The following is a 27240-nucleotide window of genomic DNA, read 5'->3' as shown; positions in this document are numbered from 1 at the left end:
ATAACTTTTGGAAAGCATTTAAGACATACAATCAGTTTTTCATTTGATTTTCAAGCATGACTGCTTTATAAGCTTCACAGCTCAACTTTCCTGCAGTGGCTTTTATTTTCCAACTTGCTGCTTGCTTGATTTCCAACTCTGCTGCCGTAGAGGAGTTTTAAACACCCATATATAGCCACAGCAAAAAGTCTGCAGTACAAAACCGACACAGTGGGTCAGAGTCTGTTCCCAGCTGTACCAGAAAGCACCCAGGAGAAGGAAGCAATGGGGGTTTTCACCCTCCCAAACCACCAGTACAGTGCTTGGTCCGGAGCAGATGTGCTGTTCAGCTTCTCTTGGCAGCCCAGCTGGAGGATAAGCCACCTCATGCCCTGCAGCCCTGGAGAAGCCTTCACCAAACGACATCCTCTGCGATCCCTCCCCCGTCCAGGGGGATTGCGCAGCGGACGCTGCCTGCCTGCCTGCCAAAACACACGATGTGCTCTTGCCTGATCTGGACCGACCTTGAACGTGTATCCCCAGAGTGACAGCAGGGACTGGACGAACACAAATGGCTACATGAGGTTTCAGCTCACAGCTCCGCAGATAACAGCAGTGGCAGCTGCAGATGCAGCCTTTCCTCTTGTCGAGCACAGCAGCGAGGGCCCTCTTCTTGCATTAACATCTCTGCTGCGCTATGCCCAGCCCGGTGCAAGAGCAGTCCTAGGCCAGCACGCTGGGCGTGAGGTAGAAGACTGCTGTGGTTCTGCTATATGGCATTAAATAAAAAGCCCAAATAGCTCATTTCCTTCATGAGGACCAGCTCTGTAAGGGCAAGACAGGGCAGAAGAGGGAGACGGGGAGTGAAGGGAAGGATATTACTGACTCTTGCCTCTACCCATCACCAAAGACACTGTTGAAGCTTCCAGCAGTGAGCACAGAGGAGGAGATGCAGGGAACAAGTGGCTTAATAAAACCAAACACATACAACAAAAACAGCAAAATAAATACGCTTTCAGGATCAGTTCTACAAGGGAACCAGATGGCACTAAGTACAGCTCCTGTACTAAAAGAAGACCCACTGTTTCTTGCAATCTGATAATCTCAGCCCTAATCTCTTCATACTTTCAATTCCTTAAAAGAAAAAAGAGAAAAAAAAACCACAAACCAGAAAAACAGCCATGTCTGGGGGAACAGTGCTCTTACCAAATAAAAAAATTACTCTGAGAGTGAACCAAGATTAAAAGCAGATATTTTCCAGGAAGCTCAAGAATAGCAGGCAAATATTTCACATAGAAACATTGCCTTAAGGCCTGTCACCAAGATCCAGAGTGAGAGAGAGAGTGAGGAAGTGCAAGAAAAACCTGATTCCTTTCCTGACTAATGTCAAGGTCGTGCAAGGGTGACAGTGCCACGAAGCTCAGCAGACACCTGCCCGTGACCCCAGCAGGGCTGGGAACTGACCCAGCACAGGAATGTCAACAGTGCTTTACATGAACAAAACTGTCCTCGTGGGCTGACAGTGCCCCATGTCATATGTGAGGGCCATTGACTTTGTTCTTATTGCGTGCAATATCCATTTCAATGGGGCTGAAAGCAGGGTTGTCAGTTCCTTCGGCTGCCACGGTAAATGGTTTCCAGTTCAACACTTCCACTTTCTCTGGCTAAAAAACAAAAGACAGAAGCTGTGCTGTGAAGTGGAAGAAACAGTCTTCCTCTCTTTGACCTGCATGCAAGCAGAGTCAGGCTTGACATACAGGATGCTTTGCAGGAAAACACATGTTGGTTGCTGACGGAGCACAAATAGTTGTTCATTGCAGTAGCTGGTATTTTTCTAGGGGCATGGAAAGTTTGTTATTGCATAAGGTACTAGTTGTGTAAAATGTTCTTGTCACATAAAATGTTCTTGTCCTGCAAAGTGCCTGAAGAATTTTTGGGTGTGCAAAGTTCTAATTGCTCTTTTCATGTCTAGTGATCTGTCACCACCAGGTCCTTGAGCTACTGACTCCCAACCCCTGGTCCTTACCCCGTCTTTGACATGAAGAGCAGATTAACATGCATCATGGCTTTGATGTTGCAGTGCTGTTAAACATAATGATATGTTGAGCTCTTCATGGACAGGAAGTTGCTCAGTTCTCCCTGATGTTTTTTTTTAATCAACTCTCTGCATTATTTGTGGTGCCAACCACTTGTTATCCAGCTCCTAGCTGTACAACCAGGCAGACACTTGTTTCTGACTCTGGGCATAAAATAGTATGGCCATGGACATTATCTTCCATGTGGGTGGTTTGGTTTTCAAAAGACTTCAGGGATTAAATTCCCAGATAGTGAAAACAGATGTTGGCCCATTTAAGACCGTGAATGACAATAACCGGACTCCAGTCCTGACATGGGCAAACAGCGTTACGATAGTATTGTAAAAATCCTTTTCTCTCCCTGGTGTTCATATCCAGAAGCTGAAATACCTGAGATCATACTAAAAGCAGTTGTCATCATGGAGGAAAAACATTTTGCAAACTGGACCATCTCAAAGATATGATTATTGCCTGTACTGCAGCACTCAAAAAGCACTGAACAAAGCTGAGCTTGAATGTACAGCATCCTGATGATACTGTTTGAAAAGTGATCTATAGTTCATTTAAAAAAAAACAACCCACACCAGATTTCCCCTACATTCTCCCTTCTAAGGGATGTTATTACCCAATAAAGTCTCCCTTTTTCTTATATCTTATGGAGGGAGCTAGGAAACAGATACACTAACTAGAAATATTTTCTCTTAAACTTTTAACCCAAGTTGCAAAAAAAATCCAGACTTTAGAGAACACATGTTTACAAACAAAGGAAGCTTTGCTGAGTCCAAAGTGTGCCTTGGGCCAGCTTCCAGGAGGCTAGTGAGGGAGTATTTTGGCAGAAACCTGGAGAACAACTGTCCTTTGTCTCAGCTGCCGTGCTGTTGTTCACTGAAGTCAAGCTGTGGCCAGACATAGCTTCCCTGCCTACGCCAGCTCCTTTACTCCTACCCGCCTTGTGCTCTGCCACTGCCTTAAAGCAGTCAGTCATATCAGGCAGCATCAGGTGCTATTCATCCTGGTGGGAAAAAATAAGCCAGCGATTTTTTGCCTTTGTCCTCAGGAGGAAAGATTGATTTACATCAGCGGTGCGTAATTACACTTACTGTCTCAGATTTAGACCATGAGAAGTTGGACAGGAAATCTTCCTTGGTCAGCAGGAATTTATGGTCTGTGTTCTGCTTTAGTCCTCCTGCAAAATAGGCAGGTTTCAATCAGCCAGGTTTCCACATGCAAATGATATGTCAGAGCCCAGCTATGGGCACCAGGCCAGGTGAGCAGGACAGAGTCATGCAGCAAAAGCCATCAAGCAATCACAGGCCTTAAGGATCATTTCTTTACAACGACGTATACCCTGCACCTCTCAAAACATAAAATGATCCCTCAAGGTCTATTTGAAATGCCTTAGCCATGTCCCAGAGTTTCCTAGATCCTCCTCAGATTTCTGACTGTGTAAAAAAAAAAGTCATCAGGAAAGGATGAATCCCATACAGCGATATCTGGGACCACCCTGCCAGTCCAGGAGCTCTGGTACCAAGTGCAGCCCTGGAGCCTGAGCACCAGTCCTCAGCTCCCTGTCAGCAAAACTCCTGTCTCCAGAGTCACCAGCAATTTTTATAGTGGGGGGATGAGGGTTGATGGGATGTTTGGGGATTTTTAAGGTATGGAAGATTAACTATTCTTGTGGGGGAATGTGTGAGAAAGAAAGGAGATGCAGGTGCTAGGAATTAGCTCTGATTGCCACCTGAGGCTTAAATGGGATCTTGTATCACAAAAAGCAGGGTAGTAGTGTGGTTGGGTTAATTCTTTTGGGTTTGTTTTTCTTTTGGGGGGTGGGCCAGGCTGCGGATTTCTCATCTGGATTTACTGAGTTGCCCAGTTTTCATGCTTTGTTTCATGGCTCACAAATGACCCGGTCACAACCTGGTAAGAGGCAAAATTTGTCTACAAGCATCACTATAGCAATGGGAAGAGCTTGTGATGGGAAGAAAGGGGAGAGCAAATCCTCTAGAAACTCACCAGGAAAAGAAAATGGTAGAGGTGTAACTTGTGCTTATTAGTTGCAAGGCACAGGGAAGCTAATGGAACTGAGTTTGTCTGCTGGGTTTGGAGTTTCATAGTCCTGAAGTAGGTCAGACTAATAGGTCTGAAATCTAAGAGCCTCAAAGATGAGGGCTGTCATAGGAATCTGGCTGGGCATACTGGGGAAAGCTGTGAGAGCAGCTGCTTTTGTGCTATTTCTGCCATGCATGAGCTGGATGACAGGCGCACTTTGCATCTCACCTAGATGCAAGAATAGTGAGGCCATGGGCTGGAACTGAAGTCCCCGCTCTTACCAGTGTTTTTGCCCCTTGCACAACTAGTATAGGGAAATCGAGAAAGAAGCTAACATAGCCATGCACAGGGTCTGCAGCTCTTGGGTAGGTGCTTGGGGAATGGGGTGAAAAGCATGCACTGTACAGGTGCAGGTAATAACCCTTGAGTGCTCTGAACTCACTCAGAGCAAAACTGCTTTTGTCCTCTAGAAGCATGAGTGTATCTGCTTGCTTGGAGTTGTTGCCATGTTCAGAGACAACCCTTAAACCTCCACCCCTGCTGGCATCTAATAAAACAGGAAAGAAAGATGTCTTTTTTTTTTTTCTTTTTTTTCCCCCTCTGGTTAAAAAAACTGCTGAAACTTCTTTCTCTTTAGAAATCTGAAGTAACTTTTGCTGCGAGCAGAGACCAAGAGTGGGGTGCAGAAGGGCTGAGGGGAGGACATGACATTTAGGATGGTAACCTTTACACAGCGTTCGCAACAAGGTCACGGGCACTTCTGTGGCAATGACAGCTCTCTGGTTTGAAAGAGATCTAAGAGACATTCAATCACAGCTCTGGAACTAGTTAGTACCTGTTAGGAGGCTGGTAATTATTCCCACAGCTACTGTGATAAGTGTCCCAAGTGTGCTGAAGTAGAGATAAGACAATGAATACCAGTTGTCTGCTAGGGCAGGCCTGAAAAAGAGCAGAAAAAGTGTTAATCTGTGCTGTCCTATTCCAAGCAACTTGAAAATGTTTTCTGTTTCCAGACAGTGTATAAATACTAAGTTACTTCTGAACCAAGTGACCTGGTAGTCTTGAACTACCTCTGTACAACAAAATGTGCACTGACAGTTTGTTCTAAAATTTGCAGGACAAGTTTCTTCATATGGGAGGAGACTGGTCAGTACCGTGATGCAATGCATGGGACAGAGCAGGTAAAACAGGACAGTCCTGTCTCTGCTAGGAATCTAGTGCAGAGCTGAGCGCTCCAGCTATCCAGATGAAGGGATAACTTCTTTAGAAGGGGGGACATTATTTAAAGGAGACAGAAAAATTAAAAAAAAAAAGGTAGGAAATCAACTCTAAACAGCCAGAAACAATAGGGCAACTGTCACAACTCAGGTTACACCTTATTTTGTTCTCCCTGATAATGTGCTCTGTCTGTTGCAACAGTTGCTTCCTCTCAGCCATGAGCAATGCTGGAGGCCTGGTGTGAGAGGTGTAGTATATGAAACTGGATGTTGGGCACCCATGTGTGTACCAGGGTGTCTCTGTTGATTGTACAGTGCTCTAAGGTGTAAGGATTGGGGATCCCTAGAAATGTGTTTGTTTGGCTTCTTTCTGTTCCTGCTGTTCACTATATTGTCATTGATGACTGTTACACTTAATTGTGATTATCCAAAATAAGACATATGGTAATTGCAGAGGGCAGAAAATCCCTTATATTTTGCCCACTACACAGATAATGCCCTCTTCTGAATTTCCTGAATAGAACTAATTCTGCACAGACAAGCTGTTGTAGGTGGAGCTGTTAAACTGGCAAATTGCCCTTTAACTGCCTACTACTTTAATTCATGTGACAGATGATGGAAGTTAATCCAATAACTATAAATGTTATGTTTTCTTTAACACCATGGTTCCTGGCAAGGCATATCAAAGCCTTTAGACTCAAATATTGCACTGAAGCTTTTCAGATGAACAGGAAGGTTCACTTTGACTTCAGTTCTGGGATAACTCAGACAAACTTCACTCTGACAGGAGAAAAAAAAAAAAAAAATCCGAGAAAACTGCTTCATCTTAAATGGCCTGGTAGGTAAACCAGGGAGGGATAGTTACAGTAACCCAAATGCTAGGCAGATGTTTGTGTTGCTTTAAAACAAATACATGCTTTGTTGATTCCACATGACAAACTTGTATACCTCTCTGTAGTTGGTGTATTGGAGATTCTTGTTAATGGATTTATTGTTGATGTCAAATTTTCTAAAGATATGTTACAGCCTGCAGTTGAGAGATATAGTGGTTTGGTCCTCTCTGGGAGCGGAGGATAAATCTGAGATCCGATTCCAACCCAAAGTGAAATAACAAAGCCACTGACAAGACCCACAAATGCACCCTGCAAAACAGAAAATGAAACTTGGATTTACATGAAAAACAAAAGTATATTTGAAAAAAACAACACCTAGACGAGTAGGAAACAGCCAAGATAATCTAAACTGTAGGCTCCATAGCAAAAATGAAATATATGGTTGGGGAAGAGCAGTGGAGTTTACATCATTCCCCTTTTGGGAAATACTGTGTTTACTCACAGCTCCCGAGCATACGTCTTTATTTTGCCACTATGCCTTTACAATCAAAGGATAGCTTTGGGCCACATGGTATATGGGAAAATACTGCTTTATTTGAGGCCCTCCTTGAACAAATACAGAAGCAATTTTTCCTTTTTCTCATGTGATCTGTTTTTGCAAGTCTCTCCTACTTCAGGGTTGGGATTTTCTTGGCTGACAGCTAGTGATTTTTATTTTATTTTGTTTTACTTTTTTAGTATATACATAAAATTTGCAACTGCAAAGAGGTAAAGGTTAATGATCAGTGAACCTTACCAAACAGCAGTCCTGTCAGACTAACCCATGGACCATATTTCCTAAGTTCATCAAATATGTTTTTTGATGGAATAGCTTTTTCCTCTGGAAATGATACTTTCACGATACTGAAGCACTCTGAGAACACCCCAATTCAGTTTGCAAGTGCTTGGGCCCCTTTTTCCCAGCCTGACCCCCTTTTGCTCAGACAGGCCAGTATCCTCTGAGTCTACTGGGTGTTCAGCTACATCTCAAGACACATTGTTCCCTGCTTCTAAAACTGTGTTTTCCACAAATCCTTGTCAAAGTTTCGTTGTTATTCAGATTCCCCCCCCCCCTTTGGCCATGTAAATCTCTTCATGGGATGGAAATTCAAGTTCTTATACAGCCCTCTTCATCACTTCCTTGGGATAAGGATGAAAGGGAGCAAGGGGAAATGTTCTCATAGAAAGCATCAAAGACATCTCCCTTACTGCCCAACATAAAATTACTGGGGGGAAAGGGGAAAGGAGATGCCCAAAATTATCAATGAATTTTGGATGAACAGGGCTTTAAATTTCTACTTACAATTGCATTTGCAAAGGAGCAGAGGATTCCCAAGGAAAACAGTCCCAAAAGGGGGCCACCGACCATGCCAAAAATGCTGAGCGCTGCCTGAGGAAGGAAGAGAGTCTGCTATCAGGTGCTGTGCAAGAAAGTTGAAGCATCCAACATGGTGAGAAGGGAAGATGTTGAGAAGGAAATTATGAGGGTTTTCTTTTTTAACTGGTGCGTACTCAGCTGGCAGGACTTGGTACAGTTACATGGGTGCTTAAAGCACAGGCTGAGCCATGGGCTGTTTGAGGCCAGTACCCAACAAAGAATAAAAACTAATTTCATAATGGTATCCAGCAATTATTTTCTTGCATAATTCATGCTGGGTCATTCAACATGGGCATGAAAAAGCAGCCTGACACCTACCTGCAGCAAGCCTCCCAGGAGAGATGCCACTGCAGCCATAGCAATGCAGACTCCACCATAAAACAGGCCTGTGTGGGAAAGATGCGTAATGATGATGCGTAAATCTGCCAAAGTTTGAAAATCACTAATGGAAATGTTTCCATCTAACTCAGCATGGCCCCTGACATCCTCAAAACAAACCTGCTAGCATCTGGGGTTTTCTAAGAGAGCCTGAATTGGCCAAAAGGTCAGGTTTCTGTTTATATTAAGAGGAGATCATGCAAACTTGTGAAAATCCTCTTCCTGTATATTACTAAAGATTAGTCACTGAATGACAGCCATGGGTTAGCCATAGTGGTAACACCACATGTATTGTTCATATTTCTCAGCTAATCTCCTGTGTCGTAGTCCTTATCTTGAGCGAATGATTTTTGCTTCTCAATCTAAAGTCTTTGTAACAAGAAAGTAAATGCTGGCACATGACTGGGAGCTGGTGCCGTGACAAAGAACATCCTGGGTCACCAGGACATAGTTTTTCTTCCTAGGGCCCATAACACAGGCTTATTTGAGTCTTTTCCTACCCCTGCTGAATTTTACTGCACAAGCAATAGGTTAATTTTACTATATAATGTGATATGTCAGGCAACTCGTGATAAGATCAACAATAATTTTGGCATAAACGTTGTTTGCAATAATGTTTAAGAAACTGCTCTCAGGTGAAAATATTTAATGCTTGTCACCTGCCACCAGTCTGCTGTGCTCACTGGTGTGGGCTATGACACCATGTTGGGACTGTGGTTTTTCCATGCTTACTACAAACACTGCCTCGGGCTACACCTGCAGCTGGTCGCAGACAGTACAACTAGTAGAGATGGCAATCACGCTTCAGAGATTTAAACCATCTGCTCAGCCTAGTTCTGGCCCTCTTCTTTGAGTTACATTAAACAGAGGCACTAAACAGACTGAGGGTCTGAGAGTATATCAGAGAAGACGTGAAGCTTCTTGTTCTCTGGAATGTTATTGGGACACAATGCTATTGCTCGCGTTATCACTCAGTTCAAAAGGTTTGTTACAAAATTGTTTCCTATGCTTCTCATTTTTGACAGAAGAAAGAAAAATAACATGTGTTTCAGTCTGAGACATTTGGCTTTGTAGTATTGCGAATCAATATTGAATACAGATGCAGTGCATCTTTCCTGCTTAAAGATCAAACAAGATGGCTTCTTTTTTTCCCTTACGCTCACTTGAAATAGCTTGTCCCCCATTCTGTGTAAAACCTGCACAGCTCATCTCATCTCGCCCAAGTATTTCACCAATGTAGTCCTATTGGTGTGAATCCACTTAGTCCTGATTTACACTGCCGCCAGCAAGATCTTAATCGAGCCCTCAATTTGTAAAACAAAAGTGGAAAAGGTATTTTCCAGACATACTCATCCCCATGGAAATCCACGACAACTTCTTTTCAGAGAGGGATTTGAAGTACGGTCTAATGAGGTCTTCAACAGTCACAGCAGCCAGAGCATTGATGCTGGAGGACACAGTACTACAGAAGGCAAGATTTATACAATTTTTTTATCTTAGAAGCTGAAATCGTAGATAACAGATGGGTTACTGGCAGAGAGAAACCGCCACTGTCTAGAACAGTGTCAGAAAGCTAATTTAACTGCTGTATTGGTTGAAATAACTTAGTATTCCAGGTGACGCAGTTAACAGCTTACAAAAGGTTTTTTTTTAAATAATTGCTCTTAGTGAAGGCAAGGCAAATCCTGATGCAAAGACAGGCCTGGAGAAGTCAATGAAAATATCTATTACGTGTGGCTAAGCTGTAAACACTACTGGTATACATGATACCTTCACAAATGATCTACACAGTATATATCTGGGTAGGTAAAATTCCTACATGCTGGTCACTGATTACTTTGAATGCACTCTCAGAGGAGGATTCAGATAATCTAATTATAGTCATCTAAAAATTAGGCATCTAGTCCAAACTGAACTATTCCAGGCTCCCTATGGGGTCAGAAAAACCAGCACTCCTAAGGCACAAAGCCAGTCGGGTGATCTCGTGTCTATGTGTACCTTGTTCTCACAAGCCACCACCTTTTCCTCAGTGTGAAAAACAAATATCCTGGCTGTTGCCTCTATTTGTGTAGCTACAAGTACTCAGAACAAAAAAATTATTCTGGTGTCACATTCTTAAGTTTCCTCATTTTTATCTGCTTACTACTGTTCAGAGCCTTCCTCAAGAGAGGAAGAAACCTCAAGAGAGGTTTCTTAAAAAGATGCTCCTTGGGAAAGCTGAACAAAACACTCCCCACTGTGGGATAGAAGGGGATTGATTTGTCTCCTTCAGTAAAAATACAGAGTGATTGTTGTTTTCATGGGGTTCATTCGAGGCAATTGGAAGTCCAGGAACTCTTTTGTAAACAAGACTCTAAAGATCAGGGATGAGGAGAGGGAGGTGGCTTTAAAGTTATGCAGGTTTGAAACTGGAAAATTAAAGATGAGCAGTAGGAAATTCTCCCAAACTGTAGCTCTTTTGTGTAAACACCCATTTATAATACTTAAAAATTCCTATAGCAGAGGGACTTTAAAAGCACAGAGAGGAGCATTTGTTAGAGCCGTACATTGCGTGTGACCAGCTGTTTCCTCATGTTGCTAGTAGGGAACTCCAAAGAGCTTTGAGTCCTAGGACCTCAGAGAGCCACTGTTAGAAACTATGGATTTTTAAGCTGCATCAGCAAAGATCTTATAGTGCTTGTTTTAAAATTAGCTAGACAAAGAAATGAAATGCAAAAGCGTTATTATAAAAGCAACTTTAGCTGTAACGAAAAAGACACTAGGTTCCAAATTATTAAATTACCTTAATGTTCCACTGTAGGCACTAGCCACAAAAAGCCCTGGCACTCCTGGAAAATCGTGGAGAATGTCCAGCACTAGGTATGGCATTAGCTGAAAAATCCAGAGAGTAAGAAATATTACTATCTCGCCCTACTTCTTCTTTTTGTCACTGTATTATTTTTCTTATACCCTTCTCACTGGCATTCTGCCCAGCTGTTCTGATTTTGAATGTCCCACCTTGCACTATTTATTAGTTTTCTACAGAGAAAACCCAATCCTAAAACATCCACTTGAGACACAGCGAGGTCTGTTTAGACCATCCAGCAGAGGTGAGCATACAGCCATGCCGTCAGGCTTGGTTTCCAGTGACGATGGTATAGGAAGCTAGGGCTGGGCAGCACGTAGTCTGTATTGTACGTCACTCGGTTGGGCTCGGGTGCTGCAGTAGATGCTTAGGTCTGCTGTTGACTCCACAAAAAGGTTTTTAGATACAGGCCAATAACCTCAGGGTACTTGAGAACAATTTCCTTATTGGAAACTGTGTGGCATTTGTTGACCTTTGCATGATCTGAGTGCTGGAAAGAGATAGGAATTTTAAGATTTTTCTTCCTGGGAACCATTTTTTTCACAGACAAGTCGGTCTTTTTAGTATCTTGCTTCCAGTTTCCACCAAAAGAATTTGACTGACAGGAACAACTTAATTTCCTTTGGGTTTTCACCTTGGCTTTCCATATCTCATTTTATTCTACCCTTAAAGACCAGGTGGTCCTGCCTCAGGTACTCCATTGTCTGTACTCCTCTCCTGGCTTTCCAGCTATCGTCCAGGGGGTGTCATCCAGAGCCTGTGATTACAGCCCAGGCATAAACACACAAAAAAAAGACTTGCATGATTTTCCTGGGCCCTGACTCTGGTCGGTCTGTGGGCTCCCAGAGCTCTAGTTCCTCAGGTCAATGTGCTGCTCGGGGCCTGTTCAGGGAGAGGCCGTGGTCGGTTACAAGGTGGTTTCTCCACAGCACGGTACAACGCGGTTTGATCGCCCAGCTCTCCTCTGAAGGAGGGAAGGATGCACCATCGCTAGTGAAGAACCGCCTGCTGGTAGCCTTCGTCCAGGTGTATGCTTCGGGCACGATTACGTTTCGAATCTGAAAAGGCTTTCGCCTCCCTTGGCGCCGAGCAGTTTAGGTCGGGTGATACAAAGCAGCTCACTAGGGCCTGCAGTCCCTCACGCGTTTCCCCTCGCTTCTCTCTGAAGCCCCGTTTCACGCAAGGCCGGCACTCCATTTTTGGGTGGAAAACCCCAAATACCCGCACGGGTGGATGGACCGAGCGCTCTCCACATGGCTGCTCTCCCTGCTGCCCTCCTCACCTGTGCTGACAGACCCGCAGCGCCGGGACTAAACAGTGCCGAGGACGGGTCTGCCGCTTTCTCCAGGGTTTTCCCTCCCGCCGCGCTCTCACCTTAATCCGCCAGCGTTAGCCTCGCCTGATACGGGACTCGGGCACGTCCTTATTCGTGGCCCCCCGGCTGTTACAGCTGTGGAGGAGGAATGCCCCCTCACCACCCTCCCCTGAAAGACGGGACCTTACCTGGTCGAGCGCCGACACCTGCTTTGCCGTCCACGGGTCGCAGTCCTTGTAGATGGAGTAGAGGGACAGGCCACACAGCGTCGCGCAGACCAGGATCGCCCAGAGGCCCACCAGGTTGATGTAGAGGGACCTGCGGCAAGACGGACGGACACGCCGCGTCAGGGCTCGACGTCCCGCGAGACCCCGCCGGGGGACAAGCGAGCGTCGTGCCAGCGCTGAGGAGACCTCCCGGTCGGTGGCTGCCGGCTGGAAAGGGAGTCACGGTACGTGGCTCCCGGCATTTCACCTGGTGCGAGAGCGCGTTTTTAAATATAAGGAAATTACGCTTCTGGTTTCGGCGGTGCGGTCTGAGTCGCTGTCCCCTGACAAAGGCTGCTCGGGGGGTGATGGGAGCCATATACGGGCAATGATACGGCATCCCCACGTTTCAGCACATGTGCCAGTTTTACGTCGCAGGCAGCCGGCAAGAAGACGCTCTTCCCCCTTGCCGCACCTCTTGGTAAAGACAAACCCCAGACGGATTGGCAAGGCGGGGAGCCCCAGATCGAAGTGTAGGTTACCTTTTAGTCAGCACCAGCACTCCTCGGCTTCTGGAGCTGCAGTGCCACACTGACACGGCACTGGAGTTGCCCTCGTAAAGCAACAAATCCCCCATTTCCCGCCCAGGACACCCTCCACGGGAGGCAGCAACGAGGACCTGGGACCTGGTCTGGAGCCACCTACAGCTGCCGCTGCCAGGGAGCAGGGGGTTGCCACCGACCCCGGGGCTTCCCCTTTAGTAATTAAGCAACTTGGAGCCTGGTATGGTCCAGGAACCCCATCGCCTCCCCATGGCCAGACAGGAGCTCCAGCTAACGATGAGAGCAGAAACGCGTTTTCATCAGGCGTTAATGCTACTTTTGCCACACATGACAGGCAGCCTCTATTGGCAGTGAAAAACAAATTGTTCTCCTCGCCCAGTGAGGAATTTTCCTTTCCCATCTAACTACCCTATCTTCTCAAACATTTCTGAGCTCTTGATAACTCCTGGGTCACAAAGTTCTTCTCACCTAGGGTGGTCAGTTCAAGCAAACACACCCAACTGGAGCTCTGCCTTGAAAAAAGCATTTCTTTCCCGGCAGCTGCCTCTCCATTATCTGTGTACCATCAGCCAACAGTGATTTAACTGCCTGATAGATCACACACCCTGGACCTGTGCCAACTGCTAAGACCTCTGCTGGGAGAACCTTTGGTTTCTGAGCAAATATATTCATGCTTGCAGTGCTTCAGGAGGCCTTTTAGTGCTTTCAGTTCCCAAGAAGGTAAGGGGCACCAGCCTTTGGCCTGCTCTAGAGGACCATCAGGATGAATGAAGAAGTAAACCTGCCTTTATAGGCCTCATTAGGCATTGAAATGGACATTTTTTCAGAAAGGCATAATGTAGATTAACTGGTTGAACCATCAGGTTCATACTATAGAAAATTTATTGACAAGCACAATGTAAACTCTTAAAAAAGACCTATATAAATAAAAGCTGATTTACATCTAGTAGGGGAAACTCTGCATTTATGCTTTGTATTTGCAATTAGGGGTGGTCTAAACACAGAACCAGCAGCGCCTTACATTTCTCTCTAGACTCATTTAGTAAAAATGAAGTGGTCCTCTCCTTATAGATGCTTACATATTGGTTGGATGTCTTGCACCCATTTAGCTGAAGCTGTTCCTGCATTGGCATAATCTACCTTGATATAAGGCACTCAGAAGCTGATTTAGCACAAAATTTAACCAATGAGTTAAATCAATCAAACTCTTTTGAACAGATGTAATAGCAGTATTAGCCTAGAGCCTGTAGTAAAGATTAGGAAGTCAAGAGGAACACGTGGAAGCAAAAGAAGTCGTTCATCTGAATCTAGCAATTCTTGTTTTCAGACTGCATCAGTGTTTGACAGTGAAAAGAAAGCTGGGTTTTTTCCTTCTGATGTACATCTCAGCTTATGGTACACCCTATGAGTAAGCACTGGAGGATAGTAATTGTACCACTGTTGGCAGGAGGTGTTCCCATTAATTCTGGGTGAGTAATGTGGGGTGGAGTTTGGGTGAAGTAGGCACTGTGACTGCGCAAGGCTTATTTTCAGTTGTTTGTTTCAGGCTGACTCTAAGATTTTTAGCCCTGTAACATACCAGATGATGACCTTGAAAGGAGAGAAAAATGTGTTAGTAGCCCATATTTTTCAGAAAGTGTAGCTGTCCTGCTCCGAATGCCTGTTATTGTTCATATATGAGCATTTTGTTCAAGTTGCCTAGTTACTGGTTACTGTTTGAGGATGACAGTATGTACTCCTACCTACTGGTGTGTTTCTTGAATGAGATGAAATCCTTTCCCAAAGCCTGAGAAAATTCCTACTCTTGTGCCACTGCTAAAGGCCTTCCCAAAATCTGCAACTTGGGATCTGTGAAAGAATTATTTTCTCAGCTCTGATTTATTATTTTGCTGTCTCTTATAAAGCCTTACAGTAAGTGCCACAGGGGTACAAAACCCTATTACTTTGACCTGATGACATTTTACACTTCTATGTACAGGATAAATGGCACTAAGAGGTGCAGGCCACCAACATGACTTGCCAGATGTGTCTAATTACATTTGCAAATGAACTAGTCACCACAGAATGGTAGTGTTTATAGTTGTGACAAGCCGCAACCATTATACAAAATGATTTCTCCGTGCAGGGGAAATACCCTGCACACGTGAGGCAGAAGCAAGATGCCATGGAGTCCAACCACCCACGCCAGCAGGAGAGGACTCTACTGATTAAGGCTGTGCCACTGCTAATATGGTATGAGCTATAACTCCCTTCCAAGCCCCTCCAGACCAGATAGCCTCCAGTCCTGGTCAAAGCTGCTGCAACAGCTCAGAAAATCTGCCCAGAAGCTGCCATGGTGCCAGATTCCCCTTGGCCACACCCTGCTTCTGGGACACCCTGGAAGTGTCCCTCCTTACAAAGAGGGTAGGGAGGGTGCAAGAGAGGAGCACAGCCCTAAGTGGAGCAGGTGCTCGGGAAAAACAGTCTCCCTGGCACACAAACCTGGCACAATGTATGCAGCTGTTTTCCTGTATGCAATCATGCCAGGCAGCATTACAGATGTGGGATGCACTTCCTCTCTCTGCAGCGCCAAGAACCTGGAACCCAGCCACATGCCAGAGACTGCGGAGAAGCCACGTGGCGTGTTGGAGATGTGGCACTGTATGCTGGAGAAGTGGCTGATGGCGAGCATCAGCATATTCCTGTCTGCAGCGTAAATGGCTGAAAAGTGGATTTTCTTTATTGCCATAAACAAAATATTTCAGTTCTGAACTGTGCATGATTTTGTGGGTATTTTGCTAACTTTATGAAGTGAAAGCCTTCATAAAATTCCTTCTCTGTATGTCACTATTAGAGAATTTATAGGGACTACAGTTATGATGTGCTTTATGTATTTCTCCTATAAATGGACTTTATGAGCTTGCTAATAATTCTTAAATCCTGAGTTGTGAACTACTGGAATGAAACTAAAGATAAAGGTAAGATAATAGAGTTAGTAAATGTACTCCATTCTAGAGTAAAGGCTGATCAGAAATGTTTAAATTCAAGGAAAACAGAACTCTCTGCCAGTTTCCCTAGTGAATTCCTAGAAAAAAAAATCATGATTATTATGAAAACAAAATATATGATTCCTCAGCAATTTTATCACTGAATAAAACATTACTGCACTTTCTCATGCCTATACTCCTCGGTATGGAAAAATCATTTAGTCTTTACTTATACAAAATTCCTACACAATGATTTAGGTTTAGCAGTGTAGCAATTCAAGATGTTGTCTTGATATGGCTTCAGCACAAGTACTGTATTATTTGGTCTTTAGGTTGCATATAAACTTAATGCAGCTATTTGTATGCAAGAATACTGGCACAGTAAAACATTCTGGCACAAAGTTCAATGTTATTGCAATTATACGTAATTCAAAACCTGGTATTTATTGTGCTGATTTGTCTTCTACCTGGTCCACAAAACAGAAAGCAAAAATTGTTACTCTTTACAAATGGTTTTTATAGACAAAAACCATTTCTTTAAAAAAAATCTCCCTTATAAAGAACAGTCACTGCTCAATTCAGGCATTAAGAGTTACTGTAGGCAGACTTACATTTTTGCATGGAACCTGCTTTTGCATGCGATGTATCTCTGTACTTGAGACTGGTTGACCCCGTATATGGCAGTCCATGTGAAAGTCCCACCTATAACAATCGTCCAGAAGGTGTGCCTTTGCAAAGGATTGGGATCAAAGCTACAGGGAGAGGGAAAAGAGAAAACAAATTCAGAATATGAATATCTTTTCATTATGGGAAGACCTTAATGCCTAGGAGAAAGAATTTCCCCATACTTACTCTAATACTAACTCTCTTAATTTGGCCAGATTTTGAACATTCAGATACTCCAACTTTAAGTGAAATCACGGAAAGCAAATTTTAAAACTCAGAGCTGAAATCTGATCCAGTGAAACACTCTGATCTGTCCAAAGGTGAAGTTTAACTAACTTATTTGCCTATAAACTACAGTCTGAAGTAAAGCTGTATGATGCCTGTGACTGTTCTGATGAAATGATGCTCCAGTAAAAAGTCTAATATGCCTGCTTATCTAAAGGGACATCAGTGTAACATCAATATAAAGGTGTGTTTGCATGCCCAGCCTTTGGGGACAGGGCCTCTGTAAAACATTATGCTGGTTTAGCTCTAAGTGAATAACAGAGTTTAGATGGCCGTAAATATATATATTTTCTTAAATCACTCTTTAGCAATAAATAATACTTATCTTGGTGAACAATGTAATATTATTTCACCTATTACGTGCCTTTATTCTTTTTCTTTTTCCATCTGTGAACTCTGTGATTGGGGGAAGAAGCGATGCAGCATAACTACTGCAAATCAGCCAAACAGATTGAAAAAAATGACTGTTCACAAGAAAAAGAAAATACCCACAGATGAATGATTTACTGAAGAACTTCGTGAAGAATTTTACAGAACAACCTGATTAATATTGTGAAATGATAGACAAAAGGCCAAAAGGTAATACTTGTCGCACTAAACTTCCACTAATAGCACGGGGTGAAGTTTCTCAGCGGAATCACCTATTCATCAAAAGTACAATAACTTTTTTTTTTTTTTAACTTACATTGGTTTTTGAGTCAACACTGTCAGAATGAGTATTCTTGACCTTGCAAGATCACATTTCTAGGTTATGATTAGTTACAATAATGGAGGTTAAAATACTATTAAAACTACTTTTAACTTTTCTTTTAGGGAAAAGAAGAACATTTCCCTTTTTCAGATTAGATAAAAAATATTATTTTCCCACTTGTTTTGGTTCAGTAGCTTAAATGACAAATCAGCTGTTTGCAAGTTGTAGGTATAAATATGATTCTCCTCTCCTATTAACCATTCACTTTCAGTGGAATCCAAAATGTATCCTTAAAACACCTACTTGAAAAAAATAAAAAGGGTTTTCTCTTTACAGGATTTTGCATGGTGTAAAACATAAAAAATATCCCTCAAACTAGGTAAGCTTGTTTAAAAATATATAAGAATTAGGTCACAACTCCTGCCCTCCTCCTCCTTCAGTAGCAGTTTAATTTCACAGTTAGTCACATAGGCTCTATTTGTAGGAATGAAGAGGGACATCATCTGCAAGTACAAACTCACTCCCAGAAGTTTAATCTTCCTCCGTAGTAGGAATCATTTACAATGCGTCCAATTCCCTCCTGAACCACCACAGCTCGTATAATCACAGATGAAAATCCAGCGACCATGATTCCAACTTGGAAAACATCTGTCCACACCACTGCCTTCAGACCGCCCTGCATGAGGAACAGCATGTATCAGGTACAACAGGGCAGCAGCACTCTTGCTTTGCACTCACATTCAACTAAGAGAAATGTTACTATCCGTATTATGCATAATAGATGAATTCCACCTTCTTCTTTAATAGAAATAATTCTGTACTGGAGTGTTGAGGAATGCATCCTGGAACCTATTCGGGACATCCTGGCCCTTTTTTGAAGTGCACTAGAATTTACTTTGGCCATACACATAGTTTAATTCAGTATTTGCTCCATCACATAACCTGGTTCAGAAGCTTTTATCAATAGATAAATTGGCAGACAGTGCTCAGCTTACATGTATACGGTACCACTCACTCCAGAAGGCATACTGTTCATGTGATTAAAATAAACATGATTTAATCCAACATATAAAAATAAATTTGTCACTGAGGTTCCATTTAATAATTTCTAGACACTTGGTCAAATAACACTAATCTAAAGACCAATCTGTTCATGTGGCACTTGCTATTTTCAGTGGCTCTATTCAATAACAGACAGGACTATTATAGTTGCAGTAAGCAGGTGCTTGACAAATTACACAGCTAAACACTACTAGATGAGAGGAAAAATCACAGGAGGATTTTTAGGAAGGGAAATCTATCTTCTTGATGTTCTTTCAGCAACAACAGAAGTTGAATGTATCAAAACAGAAAAGGTTTGAGCCACATAGTGGCTACCTTTGCATCCAGAGAAGTCCCTGGGTGAATATGGCCCTGTGGCTACAGCTACGCTGTGAAACGTACTCCCATGGGGTAACCCGGTTATTAGGCTACTTTTCAATACATTCCACGTTTGATGTGATTGGTGAAAGGAACAGAGATTTTTCTCAGCCGCAGGGCCCACGTACCAGTGTGCAGTAGAAAGTGCAGACCACGCCAGTCGCCACCACTGCACCCCACAAGTCAAAGCCAGTGACTGAAAAAGAGGGAAATGGCACCAGTGTGAATGACACATTGGGGACAAAAAACTGAAGGTCAATTTTTCACCCTGAACCTGGTTGTTGAAAAAACTAGAAATAAGTTAAATGCAAAAGTAGGAGGTAAAAATGGCAAGGAACAGATTAGTGTGTCTATACCGGAGGATTCACCCTAACCAGTTCTAAAAATGAAACGGTTGTTACAGAGATTGGAAAGTGCTAAAAAGTTAGATATATTTCAGGATCTAAGAAGCTATTTGTCTTTAACGTGAAAGCTGCCAAACAACGCATCCAATATGTTTGTAGGCCCCGAATCAAGAAGGTTTTAAAACACGTCCTTCCTCGAAATGCCAGGGTAGTCCCACAGAGTCCTTAGGCAGGGATTTAAGCAAGTAAACAGCATGGCAATGCTCCACAGATGCAGGGTGCTTCAAGCCTGGTCTGAAAGAAATGTCTCAGACTAAAAGCCTTTCTTTTATTCTTCTTTCTTTTAGGGAAACATGATAGTATGTCTATGCCAGACCACACTGTGCTGTAGCTGGCGTACAGGCTGTCACTGCCGCAGCTTGGCACGCTCTCGTGGCACCAGGCAGGGTACTCGGGCGCTCCCCGACAGACAGCTCAGGCTAATGAGAACTGCTGCAACAAAGCTAATGAAAAACATTGCTTCCAGTTGGGAGCCAGCTAGGGCATAGCTTGGTTTAGCATGTATTTGCAGGGCAAATGTAAACATCAAGGACGAAAAACCTGTGGGACTTACTTACACACCGGAGGAGACCAATGCAGACAGCGTTGGGTTTTTTTCCTTTTTTTTAGTGAACAAGCCAAAAAAACCCCTAATGAACAGAACAATTGTGATTTTCATTCTAGCCAAAATGATTCATTTTTTATTTGCATTTTGTTATTGCCTTTTCTTGCCAAGTGGACAAATTAATTGTCTCAGTTTAAAAGTTTCATTTGGCTCCACATAAAAGCTTTTTTCCCCCTTTAAAAATAAATGCGGCTCATTTTCAAAGCAGAGAGTCATTTTGAAGTAGAAAATGGAAATATATAATTTTTGTAAATATCACAACAAACATCTTAAGTTGACTATCTCTTTGCTGTTGATTTGGGTTTCCTGGCATAATGATAGGCCAAGTTAAAGAGTTCAAGGCAGCTCAAAACCGTATTTACAGAACTTTTGCCTGGCTCTCCTCTTCAAGAAAAGCACTTAACCAGGGAAGTTAAAAGTGTGTTTAGTCTCTGCATTGACTTCAAAATTTACTTAAGTCTTCTTAACTTTTCTGAATGTAGCCATTACCTAAGGATATTGCATGAGAGGTAGAGTAAATGAGAGCAGGCTTTCCCCTTGAGCCTCTTCTATAAATCCTTACAGGTAGGGATTAAGGGACTAGGATTACAAATGGGAGGCCTTCTATCAGAGTTCCCATCAGGAGCAACAGAAATCTCAGAAGACTTCACAGTCAAGCCTTGAGCTATATTTTCAGGTGTGCATTACCAAAAAAACCCAAACTAGTACTATATGCAGAAAAAAATTATAACTATAGAACAGTTGCAGTGTACTCATCTTACCTTGATTTAGTGCTAAAGCTGGAGCATAAATGACAATACCAGTGTATAAAGTCTAGAAGGGGAAAAAAGATATAAGATCAAAATAAATGTAAATTCCTGGAAAGGTGATAGCTTTCTGAGGTGATTTCTTTTCAAGCATTTATGCAGTCCATATTTCCTAAATTCGTAACTGTTGAGAAATAATTCCAATTGTTAGAAGATGAATGTCTGAGACAAACCAGCACTGCAGTCTCACAGGCTAGTGTTCTTAAAAATAAATACCAGGGACTCTTAAATACCAAATCCCTCTTCAGCTTCTCCTGGCCTTTATAATTAACTTATTTTATTGCTTTAAAACTGCAGTCATACAGCAGAAACAGGAGCAAAAGGAAGTTGATGAGGTTTACACACGGTTTGCCAAGGAATTTATTACAATTTATTTTCTCAGTCTTGGGATCAATAGGCCTCTCAGTATGCAACTATAATGCATGTGAGTAAGAACAAAAAATACAGCATTACTTAGTCATTATGGATAGCATTATAAGGAGTTATACACTCCTGTAAGATGAAGCCATGCATGACTATCAGCAGATTTGTATTTTCACCCAATACAGTAAAGATAGAGACAAATCAAGGAGCTAATCCATCCACTTTTGTGGGCATAATGGGATTCATACACTGATACTTTCTATAATTTCTTTGTGTATATTTTTAAATCCTGTTTGCTTTTTTACCACTGTCATTATTGTCTTGTACTAGTACGACAAGTTCAGCTGTGATGTGCTTCAGAGGAATACAGCTTGCAACATGCAGACGACTTCTGCGAAGGTCAGTGGTCTTGATTCAAACGATCTAAATCACAGTCAGGTCCTGAGCTGACTTGCATCAGCTTTCCATGGCTGAGCTCTTCTGACTACCTGATTTACAGGGGTGGGACTTGGGCATGGAAAAGCAGCAGAATCAGATGTCATCCAGCTTTCAGCAAGCCTTTGCCCTTCCTGCGAGTGCGGAGTCTGCCCTAGGCACAGGTGGTAAACCAGAGCAGGATGGCTAACAGCTGGATTACTCGCTGTGGCTTTCGAGCAGGTCAAAGTCAGTCCCTGTGGTGAAGCTTTACCACGTGCCCAGCAGCTATGCTGGGGAGAGAGCCAAGAGGTAACTGGAGTGAGCTGTAATCCAACTGTGGGAGGAAATTAGTATGGAGGGGCTGCTTCATCCAGCATGACCGGGTTGCCCTCGCCCCCTGCTGCACGCCTGCTACCTGCTACAAGCACATGCCAGCAAGGATGGTGAGGCCATTGGGAAAATAGTTATTCCTACCTGTGTACCACTCCCCGCCTGTGTGTGCGCATGTTTGTTTCTCTCCGTGCCATGAGTCCTCTCTAGGTTTTCCTATATAGCTTGTGTGCCAAGAAAGCTGCCAGTCCTGAGCAGTCCCTGGTGAAAGTCTCCTCAGAACTAGCTACATCACTTCACAGCCAACTACTGACACTTGTCACCCAGTCAAAGTTTGACTTGCTGTCCGTACAGTGACTGTCAGCGTGTGCTGCTGAATCATAGAATGGTTTGGGTAGGAAGGGTCCTTTAAAGACCATCTAGTCCGTGTCCCTGCCTGGGACAGGGACATCTTCCACTAGACCAGGTTGCTCAAAGCCCCATCCAACCTGACCTTGAACACTCCCAGGGATGGGGCAGCCACAACTTCTCTGGGCAACCTGGTCCAGTGTCCCATCACCCTCACTGCAAAAAATTTCTTCCTTTTGTCCACTCTAAATCTACCCTCTTTCAGTTTAAAACCATTACCCCTTGTCCTGTCACTACAGGCCTTGGTAAAAAGTCTCTCTCCGCCTTTCTCATAAGCCCCCTTTATATATTGAATGGCTGCAATAAGGTCTCCCCGCAGCCTTCTCTTCTCCGGGTTGAACAATCCCAACTCTCTCAGCCTTTCCTCATAGGAGAGGTGCTCCATCCCTCTGATAGTTTTTGTGGCCCTCCTCTGGACCTGCTCCAACATCCCCCAGTCTGTACTGATATTGGGGATTGCCCCGACCCACGTGCAGGACCTTGCACTTGGCCTTGTTGAACTTCATGAGGTTCGCATGGTCCCACTCCTCCAGCCTGTAAAAGTACCTCTGGATGGCATCCCTTCCCTCTAGTGAATCAGCTGCACCACTCAGCTTGGTGTCATCCACAGACTTGCTGAGGGTGCACTCCATCCCACTATCTATGTCACTGATGAAGTTATTAAACAGTATTGGTCCCGGTACAGACCCTTGAAGGACACCACTCATTACTGGTTTCCATTAGGGCATTTAGCTGTCGACTGCAGCTCTTTGGATGCAACCATCCAGCCAATTCCTTATCCCTCTAATAGTCCATCAGTCAAACCCGTATCTCTCCAAGCCTGCTAATTCAGGGATTCAGCATGAGAAAGTGGCTTTCTCATACACAGCAAACAAGTGCCAGACGCTTTGAACCACCAGAAATTAAAATTTGTCACAAGTATGATCACATTTTTGTGTAAATTAAAACAGGACTGATGATACAATCTTTCCACTTCTTCAGTAGTTTTTCAGGTTGTATTACTACATATCCTTTTTTTCTTTGTTTAAACACATGCCAATATTCACAGAACAGTTAAAACTACACCATTAAAATCCTGGGGGGGGGGGTCCTTTCCTCACTATTCTTTTCATTATTCAGGTTAAGTTGTTAGTGATTGGCACAGAAAGAGACGTATAGATCTTTAGTTAATTTCCTTGAGCATGTATTTAAGTTGTATAGAATTATTTTTCTGAGCTTTGCAAGCACAGATTATGCTTGGCTTGTTCCAACTTATGCAACTGTGATGTCTTCATATTTGCTCATGAAGCAGTGTCAGGATTGACACATGCTAGCACTCTACTTTTCCTGTGGGCTTGCCTATCTATAAATGTCAGCTAAGCAGCACTGTTCAAATAAGTAATTAGCACTGCATTGACCACTACCTTATTGGTGCAAGTGTGATTGCCCTGTAACTCCTGGTGTGTCTTAAAAATACAAAAACCGGCAAAAAGCAAGCAGGTAACTTGAAAAGCTTTCTGATTGTATATTCTTTCTTGCTTTGAATTGCCCCAAAAGTCCACTTCAAAATTGTGAAAAGGACACATTTTTATTTCTGGTGCATTTGGCACACGCTCACTGTACAGTTAAAAGCTGTGGTCTCATACTGACTACCGCAGTGGGCTGGCTACAGCAAACTGCACCAACAATAATTTCAGGGACTGCTTTAGTTTAACATTCCCCAAGGCAGTAATTTGCTACTTCTCAGTTTGCAGACACCCAGGTTTTTTCCAGCAGTGGTGGTGCAAACCCTTGTGCAGTAAATGACAGCTCCTGACAGCTTGTTTTGTCACCTTTCACAGACCCTTGAGAATTAGTCAGACTCCCAGAATCCATGCACCAGAGGATGAAAACTGCCGCTGTAGATAATTGGGGCATGTTTACATCTTGAACCCATTGTGGGTTTCTCCAGCAGGCAGGCGAACGACTGCTCTTTGCACTGCTACCCTGCAGTGAAGGGTCGCTCGTCTCTTGGCATGGCGCTGATGCCAAGTGATTGCTCTGGGTGCTCAACAATGAACACAGAGACCCCAGGGGCAGGTAGCCCAGCATCCACTCCCCACCTCATTGCTTTGGAGCGGAAAGAGCTTTGTTGCTCCCACTCCCAGCCACCCGTGCACTGCGGTAACCTCATCAACCATTCAGAGAAAACAGTTGTTACACTAAGCTGAAGAACCGTGATGGCTACAAGGACTGCAGAACAGCTTTGAGGTTTACTTGCCGTTTGTACAATGAAGAGGATCGTTCCACAGAGTCGCAGGTATTTATTAAATCGAAGCTCTAAATACTGCAAAAGAGAATAAAACCCAAATGTTTATAACGAAACTTGGCACTATTGATAGGACTAGAGTGAAGCAATGAGCAATACAGGAAGGGCATAGTGTCGTTTTTACATTTTCATGAATGGCCAAAGCTCCTAGTCACCTTGATTGATATCTCTTTCAGCTTGAGTTGCTAATTTTTTTACAAACCTCACCACTGGGTAATAACATGCCAGCAAGTAAAGTAGACATAAGCTAGTCAGTATATGATGGAGTCTGCAGAATGGAAACTGGTGCTACCCCACTGCCCCAAGGCACTCAATAGACAAGGAGCTGTTCACCGTGACCTGGTAAAGACCAGCACATATTATCACAGAATCATTGAATATCCTGAGTTGGAAGGGACCCACGAGGATCATCGAGTCCAACTCCTGAATCTGCACAGGGCAACCTAAAAGTTCACAGTGACATACCAGCAAACAACAGAGCCCACTTGCGTTGTGAAATCAAGAGAGAAAAACATTATGGCTATTCCTAAGCCTTAGTCGATTTGGAAACTCTGGCATTAAGTGTGGTTCCATCTGAACTGCTGCGAGAGAAGGTTTTCAGTGTTCAGCGGCACCCTCCATGGTATCCTCACCTGCACTGCCCAAAGCAGCTTGCCATATTCCACAGGTAAGTGGAAATCTAGCCTTTTGCAAAACAGGAACCCTCACTTTTCTATCTAGCCTGGGACAGCACAACCTCGGTATGAATTTGTCATGCTGTAGGGCAGGTTTCTTTCCACCATCTGTCCTAACAACCCTCTAGGGTGTGTGGCTGTACAAAAGGGATCTCGTTTGCCTGCCGATCTGTTCAATTGACACAGACAAACACTGAAGTATCTCAAAGTGCTTACTCGTGAATTGAGCATTTAAAACGTGATCTGTGAGCATGTCCACACAGGGAATCAGTGCTGAACCCCCCGACAGACATAGAAAGTTGTTTAATCTCTGAACTCTGTCCACAAATAGAAGATATATGTTTTATAGGTGCTTTACTCTGATTTAACCCCAAGATTATCAGTGCGTTTCTAGTCATAATTATAAGTCTTTATTTAAAAGAGCCCTATTTTAAATATCTTCATAACTGACAGTCCAAAGATTAGTAGTTTAAAACACACTGGAAGCCACCAGAGATTTCTGTTGGTGAATTCTTATCTAAATCTACCAACAGAAGCCTTGTTTTTGGCCTCCAGTGCTGCAACGCCCCTGTTCAGTGTAATAAAATGCTAAAGACCAAAGTAGCTGGCCAAGGACTTTCACCTGCACCGATGCCCCCTTTCCCAATGTCCTCTGTGAAAAGAACAATTTGCCTCCAAATCAGCAGCTATGAACTATCTCCATGCAGGAAGATAAACAGGTTGCACAGACCTTCTCAGTCAGAAGAAAGTCCTGACAAGGTGCTTCCTCACCCCAAAACAGTCAGACTTGACCTGCGATTGTCCCACCACCCTAGGTGTCTCTGTGCTGCTAGCTATAGCTTTAACTTACACGCTGAGCTGAAGTCCAGCCCAGCCACTTTTTGGTGGAACTCTTGCAGACACAGAGCACTTGGTGACCTCCCTGTATAAGCATAATGGACAAGACATTCAGCAGTGTAAACAGCCTCAGGTGGAAAGGGTGTCTCCCCCAAATCTCTAGGAAGCGCACAAATATATAGTCTGCTCGAGGGGGACATTCATGGCTGCGCCTAAGCATAGAAACCTATCTGGGGGGAGTGTGGTGTAAGAACTCTGGTTCCTATGTTAGATGCTCTTGCACTCTGCTCTTGGCATATTAATTACACATCATTAACCACATGTCACCATCCAAGCTGCACGAGGATTAATCCACCTGCTGAACTGAGTATCTGGAGTGAGGAAACAAATCTGGGCTTGGTGCACAGCTCCTGAGCCAAGACAGCAGGGTTGAGCATCTCCTCTCTGCGAAGGCAGTGTGGGCAGACTTGGGGACAGAACAGGGTGCAGCCTGCTCTTGGCATTGTGGAGATATGGAGCAGCACAGAGTGCAGGGGGATTTGGGGGAAGAGGCTGAGGGGAGACACGTAGAAAGCAGGCATGAGAAGCCCCCCAGCTCCCTGAAGGCTGTGGAAAGGCTCCTTCCACTCCACCTTACCTCGTAGGTGCTGGTAATGCCCAACTTGTAGAAGACGGGCAGGAAGATCTCGGCGCTGCACAGCACCACCAGGCCATAGGTGATGGCGAAGATGCAGAAGATGGCACCGTAGCGGTAGATCTCGGCAGGGGTGCCCAGCACGGTGACCGCTGACATGAAGCTGGCGGTGAGGGAGAGCGCGACGGGGAGGGCGGTCATGCTGCGGCCCCCCATGAGGAAGTCCTTCGACGATTTCTGGCCCCCTCCCACGAAGGCATAGTAGACCCCAATGACGGCCGAGACCAGCAGCATGGCCGCAAAGACCACGTAGTCCCAGACGGTGAAGCTCGCCATGCTAGCGGAGGGACTCGCCCTTGGAGCCGAGGATCTGCCCCAAAATCAGAGGGGCAGCTGCTGTCCCCGCAGGGCCGGCACGGGGCTGGTGCAGGAGGACGGGCCCCCGCGTGTGTTCCGCGGTACCGTGCGCCCCGCCGGGGCAGGTGCGGTGCTGAGCGGTGCGATGCGGTGCACCTCGCCGGGGCAGATTTGGTGCTGTGCGGTACCGTGCGCCCCGCCGGGGCAGGTGCGGT

The 27240-nt window shown here is 44.1% G+C and overlaps 1 protein-coding gene across 1 annotated transcript; it reads right to left on the bottom strand.

The window, feature by feature from the left end:
• Positions 1-1511: 1511 nt before the first annotated feature.
• SLC5A8 (solute carrier family 5 member 8) lies at positions 1512-27004 on the bottom strand. Its single transcript, XM_075057822.1, has 15 exons — positions 26672-27004; positions 24476-24541; positions 20674-20725; positions 19033-19100; positions 18007-18161; positions 16455-16595; positions 12297-12426; positions 10731-10819; positions 9298-9410; positions 7889-7956; positions 7496-7582; positions 6269-6462; positions 4939-5042; positions 3155-3240; positions 1512-1643 (listed from the first exon to the last, which is right to left on the bottom strand). Exons 1-15 carry the CDS (start codon positions 27002-27004, stop codon positions 1512-1514), a joined length of 1818 nt encoding a protein of 605 aa, XP_074913923.1.
• Between the last annotated feature and the right edge of the window lie 236 nt (positions 27005-27240).

The sequence above is a fragment of the Buteo buteo genome, chromosome 26 (genome assembly GCF_964188355.1).
Source record: "Buteo buteo chromosome 26, bButBut1.hap1.1, whole genome shotgun sequence".
NCBI classification, from domain to species: Eukaryota; Metazoa; Chordata; class Aves; order Accipitriformes; family Accipitridae; genus Buteo; species Buteo buteo.
This window is presented reverse-complemented; position numbering and strand designations above follow the sequence as displayed.

Excerpts from the sequence above, each read along its gene's own strand:
- SLC5A8 (XM_075057822.1), bottom strand. The coding sequence starts at position 27,004 with ATGGCGAGCTTCACCGTCTGGGACTACGTGGTCTTTGCGGCCATGCTG. Across the intron at positions 20,726-24,475 it reads TCCTCTTCATTGTACAAACG|ACTTTATACACTGGTATTGT; the intron begins GCAAGTAAACCT and ends TTCCCCTTCTAG. Across the intron at positions 16,596-18,006 it reads GGAAGATTAAACTTCTGGGA|CTTTGATCCCAATCCTTTGC; the intron begins GTGAGTTTGTAC and ends CTCTCCCTGTAG.